This window comes from Mobula birostris, chromosome 1 (assembly GCF_030028105.1).
Source record: "Mobula birostris isolate sMobBir1 chromosome 1, sMobBir1.hap1, whole genome shotgun sequence".
NCBI classification, from domain to species: Eukaryota; Metazoa; Chordata; class Chondrichthyes; order Myliobatiformes; family Myliobatidae; genus Mobula; species Mobula birostris.
Genome location: NC_092370.1, coordinates 73,988,685 through 74,007,680, shown reverse-complemented (window position 1 = coordinate 74,007,680; position 18,996 = coordinate 73,988,685). Strand labels below are relative to the sequence as shown.

Sequence of the window (18,996 nt, the reverse complement as noted above, 5' to 3'; positions counted from 1 at the left end):
AATAGATAGTTTTCAGGGGAACGGTACTCTATCCCCAGATGAAACTTTAAAAAAGGCAAACTGGGATGAATTTGATGATTCTTATTTGGAAATAGATTTCTGATCATTTGGTTTTGGAGGATATCGAGTTGAGTAATAATACCTTGTTCTCTGTACTGAACTCAATAGCAAAGGAATCAATTCCCAGATTATTGAGAATACAAGGAAAGTTGTTCCTTAGTGGATGGATGAATGTAGAAGGAGCAGAGTAAAGCTCGTAGGAAAGTTAGGCAGTGCTACTCCTATTCATATCTCATAAGCTCAAGCTATAGTTAGAAAAGTAATGAGAAAAGCAAAGAAAATGTATTGGAGAACACAAACCCGAGGAATTCTGCAGATGCTGGAAATTCAAGCAACACACATCAAAGTTGCTGGTGAACGCAGCAGGCCAGGCAGCATCTCTAGGAAGAGGTACAGTCGACGTTTCGGGCTGAGACCCTTCGTCAGGACTAACTGAAAGAAGAGATAGTAAGAGATTTGAAGCTCAGGAAGTTCAGCATATATGCAAGGCAGACATTATGGATTCTTACATATTATCAGACAAAGCATCAGTATTCACGTCTGGTGTTTGTGAAGAAATGAATTTCAGGATGTATATTGTATACAGTTCTCTAACATTAAATGTACCTATTGAAACCTATTGAGATGGTTGCTATCATTTTAGCCTTGGAACGGGTTGAAGAATTACAGCTTGATTATGTACTTCTGTGCTGTTATTCGTTCTCAGTCTTGACATTTATTAAAACAGATACTTCTAATTGTAGGCCAAGCATTCTTCTTGAGATTGGACATGTGTTGAGGCTGTGGGGTTTAGTCCTGTGTATATATTTCATGTGGGTTCCTGCCCATGTTGGGGAGTTGAAGGTGACAGACATGCCAAGCAGTCACTTAAAGTTAAGGAAGTAAATGTAGTGATTCCTTTGCTTAAGAGGAAGCTGAAAGCCATAATTTAAAAAGTCTATTCCATCACTGTGGCAACAAAGTTGGGATAAGGAAAAGAAAGGACGGCATCTATATATTTCAGAGGATGGTGGGAACTCAACTGGTAGATGAATATAAGAGGATGGAAGAAGGTAAATTTACACATCTACTTTTTGGGCATACAAGGTTGAATAATTCCCTGTTCAGAATTAATATGCATGATACTGGCATCTGTAGGGAGTGTACTTGTCAAGAAATGGTGTAGCATATATTGTTTGAATGCAATTCCTATGAGGTGCAAAGGAAGCATCTAATTGCTAAATTGAGATCTTTGGGACAGACACAATTTAGCATGGAAAGTTTGTTCAGATATCACTGCCGTTGTAATGTATACAAGTGCATATTTGACTTTCTGAAAAGTATTAAACTTTGTGATATTATTTTGAGTTTTTGAGAAGGAGGGATTTAGTGGCTATACTTTCTGTCTCTGTTCCACACTCCAATTCAGTAGGTGGCGGTAATGCACCTAATGTTGTTCTGCCAACCACCATTAAACATTACAAGAAGTAGCAGTAGTGGAGTGGTCATTTTGCAAAGAGTTGCTGTCCGGTCTTGTCAAAGCACTGCTGGTTGTTTAAGTGTTACCTTTATGAGTAAGGTGAGGAAAAGCTCTTTTCCTTCAAAGCTTGTCACAAATAGATGGTGAACTCAGACTGTCATTAGACTCCGCTTGAATGTGGGAACGCAGAGTCCCCAGTGACTACGTGTGCAGGAAGTGTCAAGTTACAGCTCCTGACAGACTGTGATAGTCCTGGAACTGTGCATGGGTTCACTTTGGAGCATCCACAAAGCTGAGAATGTTGTGGAAAACATGTTTAATGAGTTGGTCAGATTGCAACTGAAGGGTCTCAGGAAAGGTGGGGAGTGAATGACCAACAAGCAGAGCAGTAGCAGGAAGATAGTACAGGAGATCCCTGCAGTCACCTCCCTCCAAAGCTTTGGATACCACTGGGGGAGATGACTTATCGGGGGAAGGCAACATAGCCAGGATCATGACTCTATTGCACAGGAGGGCAGGAAAAAGAGTGGCAGAGCTACTGTGGTAAGGAATTCCATGGTGAGGCAAATAGACAGGAGTTTCTTTCGCTGCAACCAGTTGCACAGGTCAGGGCTGTCTCAGCAGCTGCAGGACATTCTGAAAGGAAAAGGTGAATGGCCAGTTGTCGTGGTGCCTGTAGGTACCAGTGATGTAGGAGAAAAGCGAGAGGAGGTCCTACAAACTGAATTTAGGGGCTAGGAGATACTGTCAGTATAAAAAGTGGGCCCTCAGAGGTAGAGATCTCATGATTGCTACCTGTGCCACGTGCTAGTCTGTGCAGGAAAAGGAGAATAGTCAGTATGAATTTGTAGCTTGAGCAGTGATGCAAGAGGAGAGGTTTCAGATCCCTGGGGCATTGGAACCGGTTCTGGGAGAGGTTGAACCAGTATAAACTGGGTGGTCTACACCTGGCCAGGACCAGGATCAATGTCCTAGGGGGTGAGGAAGGGGAATCCATACAGAGAAACAGAGAAATAATGCAGAGACCAGAGCAAAATTTAGAAAAAAGTAAGATTGGAGTACAGAAAAGTCAAATGCTAAAAGATATAAAGATTTCTAGATTCCAAAATGACTCTGAGTATAAGAGCATTTTATCTGAATGCCCTTAGTATTCAAAACAAGGTCAGTGAACTTGTGACACAAATGAGTATAAAGGGGTATGATTTAGTGGTCATCGAAGAAACGTGATTGCAGGTTAGAGATGATTGGGGATTAAACATCCAAGGGGATCAAGTAATACAGGAGGATATGCAAGAAGGTAAGGGAAGTGGAGTAGTGCTCTTCATTAAGGCTGAGATCAGGGGGATAATGAGAGATGATCTAAGCAGAATGTTTAATCCATCTTGGCGGAGATTAAGGAATAGTAAAGGGAAAAAAATCGTTGGTGGGAGTTGATTTATAGGTCGCCAAATAATAACAGACAATAAACCAACAAATATCTAATATATGTAAGAATGAAACAGCTGTTGTCAAGGGTGGGGAGAGCCAGCTTGGGAATCTAAGGAAATAAAGGCATCAAACTAAAAGTTCATGGATACAAAGTTACCAAGAGTAGTGGCAAGCTAGAAAATTGGGAAGACTTTAGATAGCTAAAGTGGACATAGGTATCTTGAAAGGTGAGAAGGGGAATTAATTTTTGGTAATACAGAAATTGCCAAAGCTTTGAATGATTGTTTTGTGGAGGACACATCTTACAGGACATTGGGCAGGTCCTGGCTGAATGGAAGATGGGTGTAGGCAAAGGTCTGGTAACTATAGGCCAGTTAGCTTAATACCTGTAGTTGGGAAAATGCTTGAAGCTATCTTTAAGGAAGAAATAGCGAGGCATAAGACTATAAGATATAGGAGCAGAATTAGGCCAGTTGGCCCATCGAGTCTACTCCACCATTTCATCATGGCTGATTCAGTTTTTCTCTCGGGACCCAGTCTCCTGCCTTCCCCCGTATTTCTTCATGTCCGGTCCAATCAAGAATCTATCAACCTGTGCCTTAAATATACATAAAGACTTGACCTCCACAGCTGCCTGTGCAAAGAATTCCGCAGATTCACCACTGTCTGGCTAAAGAAATTCCTCCCCATCTCCATTCTAAAAGGACAACCCTCTATTCTGACGCTGTGTCCTCTGGTCTTAGACTCCCTCACCATTCGAACATCCTCTCCATATCCACTCTATCCGGGCCTTTCACCATTTGATAGGTTTCAATAAGGTCACCCCTCAGTTTTCTGAATCCTAGTGAATACAGGCTCGGAGCCATCAGACCCTCTTCATATGAAAGCCATTCAATCCTGGAATCATTTTCATAAACCTCCTTTGAACCCTGTCCAGTTTTAGCACATCCTCTCTAAAATAAGGGGCCCAAAACTGCTCACAATATTCCAAGTGAGGCCTCACCAGTGCTTTTTAAAGTTTCAACATTACATCCTTCCTTTTATATTCTAGTCCTTTTGAAATGAATGCTAACATTGCACTTGCCTTCCTCACCATAGACTCAACCTGCAAATTAACCTGTAGAGAATCATGCACAAGGACTCCCAAGTCCCTTTCCACCTTAGATTTTTGTATTTTCTCTCCATTTAGAAAATAGTTAACCCTTTCATTTCTTCTACCAAAGTGCATGACCATACATTTTCCAGCACTGTATTCCATCTGCCATTTCTTTGCCCATTCTCCTAATCTGTCTTAAGTCCTTCTGTAGCTTCTCTCTTCCTCAAAACTACCTGCCCCTCCACCTATCTTCATATCATCTGCAAACTTTGACAGAAGTGGTTCCATCAGGCAGGAACAAAGGACAAGTCCTATTTGATAAATGTGTGAAATGGTGAAAGATTGCGGCATGCTGCTATACAAAGAAACTTGGGAGTTATTGTGCATGAATTGGGAAAAGGTTGGTGGAACGGGTTATGCTGCAACTGTACGGGTTACTGATGAGGCCAAACCTGGAGTCCTGTGTACTGCTCTGGTCTCTTTACTTGGGAAAAAACATACTGGCCCTGGAGGCAGTGTACAGGAGATTCACCAGGTTGTTTCAGAAGATGAAGAGGTTAGCCTGTGAGGAGTGATTGAGTTTCCTGGGACTGTACTCATTGAAATTCAGAAGAATGAGAGGGGATCTTACAATGCTTTTCCCAGAGAGTGGTGAATCAGTGAAATTCTCTGCTTGGGGAAGCAGTAAGGGCTACTTTATTAAATATATTTAAGATGGATAGATCTTTGCATAGATAGATGGCAAGAGAATTAAGCACTATGGGAACAAGGCAGGTAGATGGAGCTGAGTCCATGGCCAGATCAGCCATTCAGCCATCATCTTATTGAATGGCAGAGTAGACTTGACAGGCCAGGTGACTCTTAGTTTTTATGTTCTCGTGCCGTGTGTGTGTGTGTGTGTGTGTGTGTGTGTGTGACCCTATCCCAGTGGTGTGGGACCTTTTAACTTTAGTCAATATAGAGCAGGACCTTCAGCCTACACCACGATGGGTGTGTCATGCATGGCAATTTAAATGAATCCCATCTGCCTATATATGGCTTATACCCCTCCATTCCCTGCCTTTTCATAAGCCTGTCTAAATGCTTCTTAATTGTTGCTGTTTCAACTACTTCCATCATTATCTCGTGGCAGAACATTCTGGGCACCAACCACTCTCCCTATATGGAAAAACTGCATTGCAAATTTCCTTTATACTTTCTCCCTCTCATCTTATATCTATACTCTCTAGTCAAGAACTTGACTTTTTCATGTTGGAGAAAAAGACTCCACCTACCTATGACTCTCATAATTTTATAGATTTCTGTCAGGTTGCCTCTTAGCTTCCGACACTCCAGAGAAAACACCAAGTTTGTCCTGCTGATTCTTATAGCTAATACTCTTGTGATGTGATCCTGAATTATCCTTTGTGGACTGTGCCTTTAAAAAGAGAGAGAAGGTGCAGCTGTACAGCACAAACAGCTTGTTACCGAGAGAGAGAGGGGCGAAGACTGCTCACAGTTTGTTTGGGATTTCTGCAAGGACACTGCCAGCTTCCGAGTTCCTACAGAGAGAGAAGGGAGGAGCTACGTGATGGACAGCTGGTGTTCAGCATGCAGAGATAAATACAAGGTCAGCTGGTTGTTAGATACACACATGGTTTTGGACACTGGATGAGCTTTGTTGTATACCTGCAGAAAAGCGGGTTTCTGGAGGATCGATCAGGAGAATCGATCAGTGGCTCTCGCAGTGTGAGAAAAGGGTGACCGGTGAGAAGTTGTTAGTGTTTCCAACCCTAGCCTGGGTTGATAACTCCACTACAGAAGACTGTCCCCTTGTGGTCACATTCGGTGACTTCCAAAGGATTTCAGAGGACAACAAAGAATCAATGGCATCAACTTACCTGAAGAACTAAATCAATCCCTCTCCTCCCCCCCCCCCACTCCCTCCAACACTACCCAACTCAATAATCCGAACTGAACTTTACCCATCATTGTATGACTGTATCCATTTACCTCCTAAGCTTGAAGAAGCTTGGCTCTTATATATTTCCACACTTGTATATAATCTTTCCTAACCTGTTTGATATATCTAAATTTATATTACTGTATTGCATAGTTACTAATAAACGAGCTGTAGTAAATAGCAATACCAGACTCCAAGGTGTTTTCCATTTCTGCTGGTTCTTTAACCCGTTACGGGGTACATAACACTCTGCAATCCAGTCAATATTCTGATTAGCCTCCTGTAGATGCTTTCCAAAGCCTCCACATCCTTACTACAATGCTCCGGAGGGCCCTGCTGTTTACTTTGTTCTTTCCTCTTGCATTGGATCTACAAAATTCTTTCCTATCCAGTCCTCTATGCTCTCTCCTTTGGCAGAAGAGTGTTCAAAGATCTCTGTCAAGGCACCAGCAATTCCCTCTCTTGTCTTTCTCAATAACCAGTGTTCTACCCCATCAGATCTTGTGGACTTATTCACCCTAATGTTCTTCAAGAGACCCAACAGCACCTCTTTGATAACAAACATGTCAGAAAATATCATTATACCAGTCCCTGATCTCTTTAGTATCCTTCTCTTTAGTAACTAACAGTGCAAAAAAAACTCATTTAGTACCTTGCTTACTTCTTTAGCTTCCAAGTATATACTCCCTCCTTTGTAGTTCATTGGTCCTAGCTCTCTTGTTTTAATGTATAAAAAGCCTTGGTATTCTCTTTAATCCTACTCTGCAAAGGTATTTTTTAGCCCCTATTAACCCCCCCCTCCCCACCATATGAGTTCTTTCTTGTTCCTCAGTGAACCTGTCTGATTTCAGCTTTCTCCCTAGAGCTTGACCCCAAAGCCTTTTGGAGGAATATTTAAAAAAAATAATCTCTCCCAACCAGCCTGATGTTAGATACTGCACTTTGGGAGATTAATTGTAAAGGAGCATGACACTGTTCACAGCAAGGTCTTCAAACAGTGTTGATGTACAAAGTCCGTACCTCCTTGAAAGTGGCTACACAGGTTGATACGGTGGTAGAGAAGGCATATGGTATGCGTGCCTTTATTAGTTCAGCCACTCAGTTTGAGTTGGGATGCTTTGTTGCAGCCTTGTTATGTTATGCCCCAACTGGAGTATTGCAATCATTTCTGGTCACCCCATCATAGCAAAGATATGGATCTTTGCAGGGAGTCCTGAAGAGATTTATCAGGATGTTGGTTGCATTAGCGAGCATGTACTAAAAGGAGAGGTTGGACAAACTTGCTTTCTCTGGAGTGGCAGAGGCTGAGAGGAGATGTGATAGAGGTTGATAAGATTAGGAGAGGCATAGATAATCAGTATAATTTTACTCGTGTTGAAATGCCTAATGCTAAAAGATATGCATTTAGGGTGAGTGGGTACAAGTTCAAAGGAAATCTGTGGGTTACATTTTTTTACACAATGGTAGGTGCCTGAAATGCACTGCCAGGGGTGGTACTGGAGATGGATATGACAGAGTCATTTAAGGGGCTCTGAGATTGGCGCATGTATGTGCAAAGAGTGGACGAATATGGACAGAAGGGATTAGTTTAATTATTGTGGGCCGAAGAGCCAGCTCCTATACTGTTCCATGCTCTGTTTTGGTGCTGGCTCTGAATTTAATAACTGCTCTTTATTTCCAGAGATGAACACCCTGATCTTCTTGCTGAACGCAAAAAGTCAGATATTCCAGAAAAGCCAAAAACGCCACAGCAGCTGTGGTATAATCATGAGAAGAAGGCTTTCCTTAAAGTCCATCCTGAGGTAAAGATGGTCAATGGGTTGGGATTGTGGCCTAAACAGAAATGTCCTTGGAAAGTGGCTTCATGGTTACATTTATATCTTTCCCTTTAGTGGTATTTTGGGCCCTGGGTGGAAACCCTGTTGAATTGGATTGGAGTGGTGTGTGTAGGCAGTGTTAACCCAATTGGAACTGCTTCACAGTCTGGCACTTTTCATGCAGGCCTGTCTTGCATGATATGAAGTCATAACCCCTATGATTCCAACCATGGTCAGAGAAATTGGTTATCTCAATTGATCCTTTTGCATTCATTCCCATCCACCCCCACGCCCCTCACCTTGCTTATTCTTGCCTATTTCCTTCACCTTCCATTCCTGGCAAACTTCCCCCTATCTAAGCCACTTCCTAGTCTCTCTCTTTATCTTTCCTTTCTTCCCCTCTGCTGTTCTCACTATAGCCCTCTCCCGGCTCTGGATTAGTGATGTTTCTTTCAAACTGGAAGAGGTAGAGTTAACAGTGATGGGGGGATGTGTGGTGGATAGGTTAAGAGGAAAGGGAATGCATGTGATAGGGTGGTGTTTTGGAGAGGCTCAGTGGAGAAGGGCATGAAGGTGCAGGGAAAATCAGTATATTTCTGGTCAGAATATTGCAAGAAAGATGTAATAGTGCAGGAAAAGGTGCAAGGAGGACACAGAGTAGTACAAGCCCTTCGGCGCATGATGTTGTGCTGACCTTTTAATCTACTCTAAAATCAATCTAATCCTTCCCTCCCACATAGCCTTACATTTTTCTTTTATCCATGTGCCACATCCCATGGGCCAACTACCCTATGTTTTATATTTTTTAAAAAACTACCTCTGACATCCTCCCTGTACATTCATCCAAATGCCTTAAAACGGTGCCCCCTCGTATTAACCATTTCTGCCCTGGGAAAATGTCTGGATGTTGCCAAATGTGAAGAATATTAGCCACGAGGGAGACTGCTTGGCCTGGATTGCTCTCCTGGAATAGAGGAGATTGTTTACAATTATGTGAGACTGAGAAGTGATAACTGGGCTTGAGCTACTTCCTTGGTGTTGTTGTCAATGATGGGGGGGGGCAGGGGGACATCAAGCTGGAGAAATGTTTTCTCCAAAGTGAGGTGGTGTAGGAGAAAACCGCAGTAGATGTACATAATGCTAAGACAAAGACATGAAAAGATTTGGCCTACAGGTCATGAAGAGAATTCCCTTTAAGCCAACATGGGGCAGGATTTTAATTCCCATTATTTGATGACTCTGCAGAAGACTCTTAGATCACGTGTGTGAGAATTTACAATGAATGGACTGTTTGTTTCTATCTGCAGGTAAGTCCAAAGGAGCTGAAGGACGCCTTGCGCAGGCAGTGGTCTCAGCTGGCCGACAAGAAACGTCTCAAGTGGATCAGCAAAGCCCTGGAGTTGCAGAAAGAATACGAGGCAAGCAATGGGTGGTGACCACACCAAAAACAGACAATGGTGCCAAGGGAGGACTGGTACTGTGGGAGGGCCGTATTGTTATGAAACATAGAAACATAGAAAATAGGTGCAGGAGTAGGCCATTTGGCCCTTCGAGCCTGCACCGCCATTTATTATGATCATGGCTGATCACCCAACTCAGAACCCTGCACCAGCCTTCCCTCCATACCCCCTGACCCCCGTAGCCACAAGGGCCATATCTAACTCCCTCTTAAATATAGCCAATGAACTGGCCTCAACTGTTTCCTGTGGCAGAGAATTCCACAGATTCACCACTCTCTGTGTGAAGAAGTTTTTCCTAATCTCAGTCCTAAAAGGCTTCCCCTTTATCCTCAAACTGTGACCCCTCGTTCTGGACTTCCCCAACATCGGGAACAATCTTCCTGCATCTAGCCTGTCCAATCCCTTTAGGATCTTATACCCCTCAATCAGATCCCCCCTCAATCTTCTAAATTCCAACGAGTACAAGCCTAGTTCATCCAGTCTTTCTTCATATGAAAGTCCTGCCATCCCAGGAATCAATCTGGTGAACCTTCTTTGTACTCCCTCTATGGCAAGGATGTCTTTCCTCAGATTAGGGGACCAAAACTGCACACAATACTCCAGGTGTGGTCTCACCAAGGCCTTGTACAACTGCAGTAGTACTTCCCTGCTCCTGTACGCGAATCCTCTCGCTATAAATGCCAGCATACCATTCGCCTTTTTCACCACCTGCTGTACCTGCATGCCCACTTTCAATGACTGGTGTATAATGACACCCAGATCTCGTTGCACCGCCCCTTTTCCTAATCGGCCACCATTCAGATAATAATCTGTTTTCCTATTTTTGCCACCAAAGTGGATAACTTCACATTTATCCACATTAAATTGCCATGAATTTGCCCACTCACCCAACCTATCCAAGTCACCCTGCATCCTCTTAGCATCCTCCTCACAGCTAACACTGCCGCCCAGCTTCGTGTCATCCGCAAACTTGGAGATGCTGCATTTAATTCCCTCATCCAAGTCATTAATATATATTGTAAACAACTGGGGTCCCAGCACTGAGCCTTGCGGTACCCCACTAGTCACTGCCTGCCATTCTGAAAAGGTCCCGTTTATTCCCACTCTTTGCTTCCTGTCTGCTAACCAATTCTCCATCCACATCAATACCTTACCCCCAATACCGTGTGCTTTAAGTTTGCACACTAATCTCCTGTGTGGGACCTTGTCAAAAGCCTTTTGAAAATCCTAATATACCACATCCACTGGTTCTCCCCTATCCACTCTACTAGTTACATCCTCAAAAAATTCTATGAGATTCGTCAGACATGATTTTCCTTTCACAAATCCATGCTGACTTTGTCCGATGATTTCACCGCTTTCCAAATGTGCTGTTATCACATCTTTGATAACTGACTCCAGCAGTTTCCCCACCACCGACGTTAAGCTAACCGGTCTATAATTCCCCGGTTTCTCTCTCCCTCCTTTTTTAAAAAGTGGGGTTACATTAGCCACCCTCCAATCTTCAGTAACTAGTCCAGAATCTAACGAGTTTTGAAAAATTATCTCCAATGCATCCACTATTTCTTGGGCTACTTCCTTAAGCACTCTGGGATGCAGACCATCTGGCCCTGGGGATTTATCTGCCTTTAATCCCTTCAATTTACCTAACACCACTTCCCTACTAACATGTATTTCGCTCAGTTCCTCCATCTCACTGGACCCTCTGTCCCCTACTATTTCTGGAAGATTATTTATGTCCTCCTTAGTGAAGACAGAACCAAAGTAATTATTCAATTGGTCTGCCATGTCCTTGCTCCCCATAAACAATTCACCTGTTTCTGTCTGTAGGGGACCTACATTTGTCTTTACCAGTCTTTTGCTTTTTACATATCTATAAAAGCTTTTACAGTCAGTTTTTATGTTCCCTGCCAGTTTTCTCTCATAATCTTTTTTCCCCTTCCTAATAAGCCCTTTGTCCTCCTCTGCTGAACTCTGAATTTCTCCCAGTCCTCAGGTGAGCCACTTTCTCTGGCTAATTTGTATGCTTCTTCTTTGGAATTGATACTATCCCTAATTTCTCTTGTCAGCCACGGGTGCACTACCTTCCCTGATTTATTCTTTTGCCAAACTGGGATGAACAGTTGTTGTAGTTCATCCATGCAACCTTTAAATGTTTGCCATTGCATATCCACCGTCAATCCTTTAAGTGTCATTTGCCAGTCTATCTTAGCTAATTCACGTCTCATACCTTCAAAGTTACCCCTCTTTAAGTTCAGAACCTTTGTTTCTGAATTAACTATGTCACTCTCCAGCTTTTTTTTTGTAATATAATTTTTATTGAATTTTCAAAAGGAATACAAGAAAAAATAGAATCTACCCTCCCCCCTCCCCTTAACCCTCCCCCCCCCATATAAAGTCCTACCTAAAAAGAAAGAAAGAAAAAAGAAAGAAAGGAAGAAAAGAGCCACCTGGGTATTGGAAGGTTTCCACATGGTCCATGGGATTCAAAATAAATTTGGTATAATTATTCGTTACTTTCCCCAAGTGACCAAAGTCTTTATCGGAGCACTTAAATATGCCATCCTATCTTTTGTAAATAAGGGCGCCAAATATTCAAAAATGTTACATATTTGTCTCTTAAATTATAAGTAATTTTTTCGAGTGGAATAGAACTAGCCATTTCATTATTCCAACGATCCATACTTAAATAAGAATCAGATTTCCAAGTGACTGCTACTCTCCATCTTAATGAAGAATTCCACCATATTATGGTCACTCTTACCCAAGGGGCCTCTCACAACAAGATTGCTAATTAACCCTTCCTCATTGCTCAAAACCCAGTCTAGAACAGTCTAGTTGGTTCCTCGACATATTGGTTCAGAAAACCATCCCGCATACATTCCAAGAAATCCTCTTCCTCAGCACCTTCACCAATTTGGTCCACCCAATCTACATGTAGATTGAAGTCACCCATTATAACTATGGTCAATCATTCAGATTAAGTAAAAAAACCAGTGTCCCACTTCACTCTCCAGTAGATATAAAGGTCACAGAACATCATTTGAATAAGAGCAGTGGAGATGTCACAAAGTCCCGACATATGTTTACCCTTGGCAAAGGCAGGTCATATTAAAACCAGGAAATGCTAGAGTTGCTTAACAGCTTGGGCAAAGACAAGCATTCTGGCCCGACTGACAGAAGTTTGAGTTTTAACAGTGGAATCTAAAACTGATCGTCCAGTCATTATCAGTGTGGGATCTTGGTGTGCATAATTTCAATATCAAGTTACCTAATTACAGTATTGGCTGAATGCACTTTGGGTGTTGCTGGGTTGTGAAAAGAGCAGAGGATTTCAAGTGTCGTCTGTGATATCTTTTGCTGTCATTTTGCAGGCTGCAATGAGGGCTTACATTGAGGCTCACCCTGATCTCACCTTCGAGGAACCCACCAAGTCTGTTCTCACCAAAGCTGAGCGACAGTTGAAGGATAAATTTGATGGACGGCCGACGAAGCCACCACCGTGAGTGTGCAGTGGATGGGTGGTGACATTGAGAGGGTCCCTGTCCACCCTTCCCTGGGACACCAGTCTTTTCCGAGGCCGTGTTTCTGACCATCCCTGATAGAGGCGTTCTGCAGTTTGACTGTTGCAGGCAGCACTGCCAAGAAACAACGTTAAATGGAGGAGCAGGCTTAAGGGCTGAGCTGTCTGCTTCTGCTTCTGAGATTTCTTCTGTAATTGTATGAATGTGTTTGTGTGTGTGTAAGCCAGGTCCTGCCCTGCTCAATTCCCACCTCTAAAAGGAGGTAGTAGATGGCTCTAGGGAATAGTTTTGTCAATTTCTACTCTAACCTGAGTTACTGAGACAGTTGGCCAGCATAGGCCAATGTCGGAACCACCTGCACAGTTGCTGCTGTCACTGAATGCAGAATAAAGCTCCCTCTACACCACCCAGTCACCATCTCCAACACTTGAGTTTAACAATCAACACTCAACCTTCAGCAACTTAAGTTGTGTATCCTGTGACAAGTGTGAACTATGATCCTGGCTACAGCTGCCTAAATTTGAATCGTAAATCTTGCAAGTTTATTGATATCTAATCTAATCTAATCATCAATAACCTCTTTGTGTGTGTTATTGGCAAAAATAAATCAAGGGGGCATTGTTGAGCATGTGTGAGAGAGATATGGTGCAGGGAAATCAGTAGAGGGGCAGTGGGACTGTTGGGATTACTTCACCGGATGCCAAAAGTGACATAATGGACCAAACATTACACAAGAAGATGGGAGCAGGCCATTCAGCCCCTCATTCAATATGATTGTTGCCTCCATTCCTGTTCTTCAAAGAACCCCATAGCACACTTCCCTAATCTTTCAAAAATATATCTGCTGTGGGCCGGCTGGTGGCACAATGACCTGGGCGCTGGACCCGGGAGTGGAAGTACCCAGGTTCGAAACCAGTTGGGTCCGCTCCCGAGTACGCTTTCCATCCATGCTGGGTTGAGTGCCGAGATCGCAACTCGACCTCGTAAAATAAAGGGAAAAATACTGCGAAACTGTCTGTGTGAGGAGTGGCGCGCCACACAGTCTCTCTCTCTCTCTCTCTCTCTCTCTCTCTTGCTCCGCGCCTTATAAAGGCATGAAAAAGACATCATCACAGATGCACGCACACGCATGTACGCACATGCATAGACTCGCACGCACGCAGGCACACACCAAAACAAAAGCAAAATATATCTGCCTCCAGTTTAACTACCTTCAAGTTTAAGTTTAATTCTCACATTAGCCAAATGAAACCGTGTTAATCCGGGGCAAAGGTGCAAAACACAGTTCCAACAGTCATACACAGCACAAGGCACATTTAAAATAACAATAAAATACAGTCACACAAAAAAGAATCGTCCAAGACCCATAGTCCACGAATGTCGTGGCAGACTGCAGTCAAACACAATGTGGCTTATCTTCTGTCGAGCGAACACCGGGGGGCCAACTGACTCCAGCATGGACGCCACACCACACCACACCACCCCCCCAAACCCTGGTGGAGCACACCAACTCCAACACCTCTCTTCTGGGCAGCATAAATAGGCAACTCCGTCGCTTGAGGCCTAGTCCTTGCTCTGACTGAGGCCACGCAGGTCCCCATCACCCGCCAATAAAGCAGTGAATTGGACTTGCAGCATTCCACATTGACAATATCCAACGCGGTCTCGCGATCACAAGATAAGAGACTAAGATGATCACTCGCTGTTAGTCTGTATGCTGCCTTCGCACACTGACGCGTCTAACGCAGGCAGCAGCACGATCCGCACCAAATTCAGCTCCTTCAGTTTCTCTTCCAATGAGCAACTTGATGGGGTGGTTCTGCGATAGTTTTAGTGTCCAGCAGGGTTTTGCAATCGTTAAAAATACTTTTTAAAAGGACAGTAACACTTTTGGTTGGCCCCATAGAAACCACTGCATCTGAGTACGCCACCATCTTACCTGTAATGATGTGGCCTGCAAAACATTCTGGGATGGAGAAATCCAAAGATTCACACTCTCTGCAAGAAGAGATTTTTTACATATCATCATTTTAAATGACCGGTCCCTTGTGCCTCCTCATTCAAGGATCTCCCTGAGTTCAAGACTCTGGCTTCCTTCTGTGTGCTTCAGGCATGAAGATTTCTCCCAAACCAACCTGGTCAGGTTCAAGTCATTCTCCCCTGCTGAATCAACTGCCATTACCCTGCTATCTCTCCTAGGCAATTCCCAATAGCCCACTGCTGGTCTGATCTGTTCCTGCTGCCCTGCGGTCAGTCCGGTGTACCCCTTTGTCTATCCTTGTTGCCCCAGGCTGAAGATCTAAAGTTTTTTTTTTTAATTTCAGGAATGGCTACTCTTTATACTGTGCAGAACTGATGGTTAACATGAAAGATGTCCCCAGCACTGAACGTATGGTGCTGTGCAGCAAGCAGTGGAAAGTTATGTCACAAAAGGAGAAGGACATGTACCAGAAACGGTGTGAGCAGGTGAGGTAGCTGGTCAGGGCTTGAGACACAGCACCAGTTCCTCCAGCACTAACACTGGCCGGTCCCCAGAGAGTGTTGCAGAACAAAAGCACCTTGGAGTTCAGATACATGGTTCCCTGAAAGTGGAGTCACAGACAGGGTAGTGAAGTTGGCATGCTGGCCTTCATCAGTAAGGGCATTAAGTAGGAGACAGAGGTAATTTTATAGCAACACACATCAAAGTTACTGGTGAATGCAGCAGGCCAGGCAGCATCTCGAGGAAGAGGTACAGTCGACGTCAGTCCTGACGAAGGGTCTCAGCCTGAAACGTCGACTATACCTCTTCCTAGAGATGCTGCCTGGCCTGCTGCATTCACCAGCAACTTTGATGTGTGTTGCCTGAATTTCCAGCATCTGCAGAATTCCTGTTGTTTGCGGTAATCTTATAGAGTGTGTTTTGTGAAATCATGGGGGCATAGTTAGAGTGAAAAAGACCATAAGGTATAGGAGCAGAAGTAGGCCATTTGGCCCATCAAGTCTGCTCCACCATTCAATCGTAGGCTGATCCAATTCTCCCAGTCATCCCCACTCCCCTGCCTTCTCCCCATTCCCTTTGATGCCCTGGCTAATCAAGAATCTATCTGTCTTTGCCTCAAATGCACCCAACAACCTGGCCTCCACAGCTGCTCATGGCAACAAATTCCACAGATTTACCAGCCTCTGACTAAAGTAATTTCTCTGCATCTCTGTTCTAAATGGACTTCCTTCAATCCTGAAGTTGTGCCCTCTTGTCCTAGACCCCCCCCCCACCATGGGAAATAACTTTGCCATATTTAATCTGTCCAGGCCTTTTAACACTTGAAATATTTCTGTGAGATCCTTCCTCATTCTCCTGAACTCCAGGGAATACAACCCAAGAGTTGCCAGATATTCCTCATACGGTAACCCTTCCTGGAATCATTCTCATGAATCTTCTCTGAACCCTCTCCAATGTCAGTATATCCTTTCTAAAATAAGGAGCCCAAAACTGCACACAATACTCCAAATGTGGTCTCACAAGTGCCTTATAGAGCCTCAACATCACACCCCTGCTCGTATATTCTATACTTCTAGAAATGAATATCAACATTACTTTCGCCGCCTTCACCACCGACTCAACCTGGAGGTTAACCTTTAGGGTATCCTGCACAAGGACTCCCAAGTCCCTTTGCAAATCTGCATTTTGAATTTTCTCCCTATCTAAATAATAGTCTGCTAGTTTATTTCTCCCACCAAAGTGCATGACCATACACTTTCCAACATTGTATTTCATTTTCCACTTCTTTGCCCATTTCCCTAAATTATCTAAGTCTCTCGGCAGGCTCTCTGTTTTCTCAACACTACCTGCTCCTCCACCTATCTTTCTATCTTCAGCAAATTTAGCTACAAATCCATTAATCTACAGTCCATATCATTGACATACATTGTAAAACGCAACAGTCCCAACACCGACTCCTGTGGAACTCCACTGGTAACTGGCAACCAGCCAGAATAGGATCCATTTATTCGCAATCAGCCAATGCTCCACCCATGCTAGTAACTTCCCTGTAATTCTTGCTAAGCAGCCTCATGTGCTGCACCTTGTCAAAGGCCTTCTGAAAATCCAAGTACGCTACATCTACTGCATCTCCTTTGTCTACCCTGCTTGTAATTTCCTCAAAAAAAATTGCAGTCGGTTTCTCAGGAAGGATTTTCCTTTCAGGAAACCATGCTGGCTTTGGCCTATCTTCTCATGTGCCCCCAGGTACTCCATAATCTCATGCCTAATAATTGATTCCAACAACTTCCAACCACTGATGTCAGACTAACAGATCTATAGTTTTCTTTCTGCTACCTCCCACCCTTCTTAAATAGCGGAGTAACATTTGCAATTTTCCATTCATCCGGTACAATGCCAGAATCTATTGATTCTTGAAAGGTCATTGTTAATGCCTCCGCAATCTCTCCAGCTACCTCCTTTAGAACCCGAGGGTGCATTCCATCGGGTCCAGGGGATTTATCCACCATTAAGCTTCCTGAGCACCTTCTCAGTTGCAATTTTCACTGCACATACTTCGCTTTCCTGATGCTCTTGATTGTCCGGTATACTGCAGATGTCTTCCACTATGAAGACTGATGCAAAGTATTCATTCAGTTCCTCTGCCATCTCTGCATCTCTCATAACAATATCTCCAGCGTCATTTTCTATTGGTCCTATATCTACTCTTAACTCTCTTTTACCCTTTATATACTTAAAAAATCTTTTAGTATCTTCTTTGATACTAATTGCCAGCTTCCTTTTATAATTCATCTTTTCCTTCCTAATGACCTTCTTAGTTTCCTTCTGCAAGTTTTTTAAAGCTTCCCAATCTTCTAACTTCCCACTAGCTTTGGCTTCCTTATATGCCCTCTCTTTTACTTTTACTTTGTCTCTGACCTCACTTGTCAGCCACGGTAGTGTCCTTCTTCCATTCAAAAATTTCTTCTTATTTGGAATATATCTGTCTTGCACTTCCCTCATTTTTCGCAGAAATTCCACCCATTGCTCCTCTACTGTCCTTCCTGTAGTGTCCCTTTCCAGTTAACTTTGGCCAGTTCCCCTCTCAGGCCATTGTAATTTCCTTTATTCCACTGAAATACTGACACATTGGAATTTGGTTTCTCCTTCTCAAACTTCAAAGTGAACTCGATAATATTGTGATCACTATTCCCTGAGTGTTCCTTAATCTTAAGCTGTTTTATCACCTCTGGATCATTGCACAACACCCAATCCAGCACAGCTGATCCCCTTGTGGGCTCAACAACAAGCTGTTCTAAAAAGCCATCCCTTAGACATTCTAAAAATTCCCTCTCTTCACAGAGACTCTACACATTGATCCTATGACATCCCTTTCTAATGATTTAATATTATTTCTTCTCCACAGAGCCACACTACTCCCTCTGCCTACTAACCTATCTTTCTGATACACCATATATCTTTGGACGTTCAGCTCCCAATGGCAGCCATCCTTTAGCCAGGTTTCAGAGATGGCCACAACTCCATACTTGCCAATCTGTAGCTAAACTTCAAGATCATCAATTTTGTTTCTTATGCTGTGTGCATTCAATCCAGTATTTGTTTTCTGTTTTAACTGCACCATGTCTCTATTCCCCTGTAACTCATCCCACTAACTGTGATAATGCCTGTCTTTTTTATTATCTCTGTTACACGCTATCTTTGATTTATTTCTGTTTTCCCCTTCCTCAGCCCCATCACTTCAGTTCCCATCCCCCTACCAAATTAGTTTAAACCCTCTTGAACAGCTCTATTAAACCTGCCTGCTAGGATATTGGACCACTTTGGGTTTAGGGGTAACCCGTCCGTTTTGTACATGTTGTACCTCCCACAGAAATGGCCCCAATGATCCAGGAACCTGAATCCCTGCCCCCTACACCAGTCTCTCAGCCACACATTAATAATGCCTGATCACGCTATTCTTGCACTCGTTAGCACGTGGCACAGGCAGCAATCCTGAGACTGCTACCCTGGAGGTCCTGCTTTTCGGCTTCCTACCCTGCTCCCTGAGTTCTCTCTTCAGAACCTCCTCTCTTTTTCTACCTATGTCATTGATACCAACGTGTACCCAGACTCCTGGCTGTTCACCCTCTCCCTTCAGAATACCCTGCACCCGATCCGAGACATCCTGCACGATCCGAGGCACCTGGGAGGCAACACACCATGCAGGTATTTCTAAACACAAAATATAC

General features: G+C 43.5%; 1 protein-coding gene across 8 annotated transcripts in view; it reads left to right on the top strand.

Moving 5' to 3' along the window:
• LOC140197103 (nucleolar transcription factor 1-like) overlaps positions 1–18,996 on the top strand; it is a 77,069-nt gene that overhangs the window by 20,001 nt on the left and 38,072 nt on the right. For all 8 annotated transcript variants that reach the window (XM_072257029.1, XM_072257030.1, XM_072257021.1 and 5 more), the window contains 4 exons: positions 7,667–7,787; positions 9,110–9,220; positions 12,637–12,764; positions 15,111–15,252. In XM_072257029.1, coding sequence (XP_072113130.1) covers positions 7,667–7,787; positions 9,110–9,220; positions 12,637–12,764; positions 15,111–15,252 — 502 coding nt within the window. The remainder of the gene's footprint in view (positions 1–7,666; positions 7,788–9,109; positions 9,221–12,636; positions 12,765–15,110; positions 15,253–18,996) is intronic.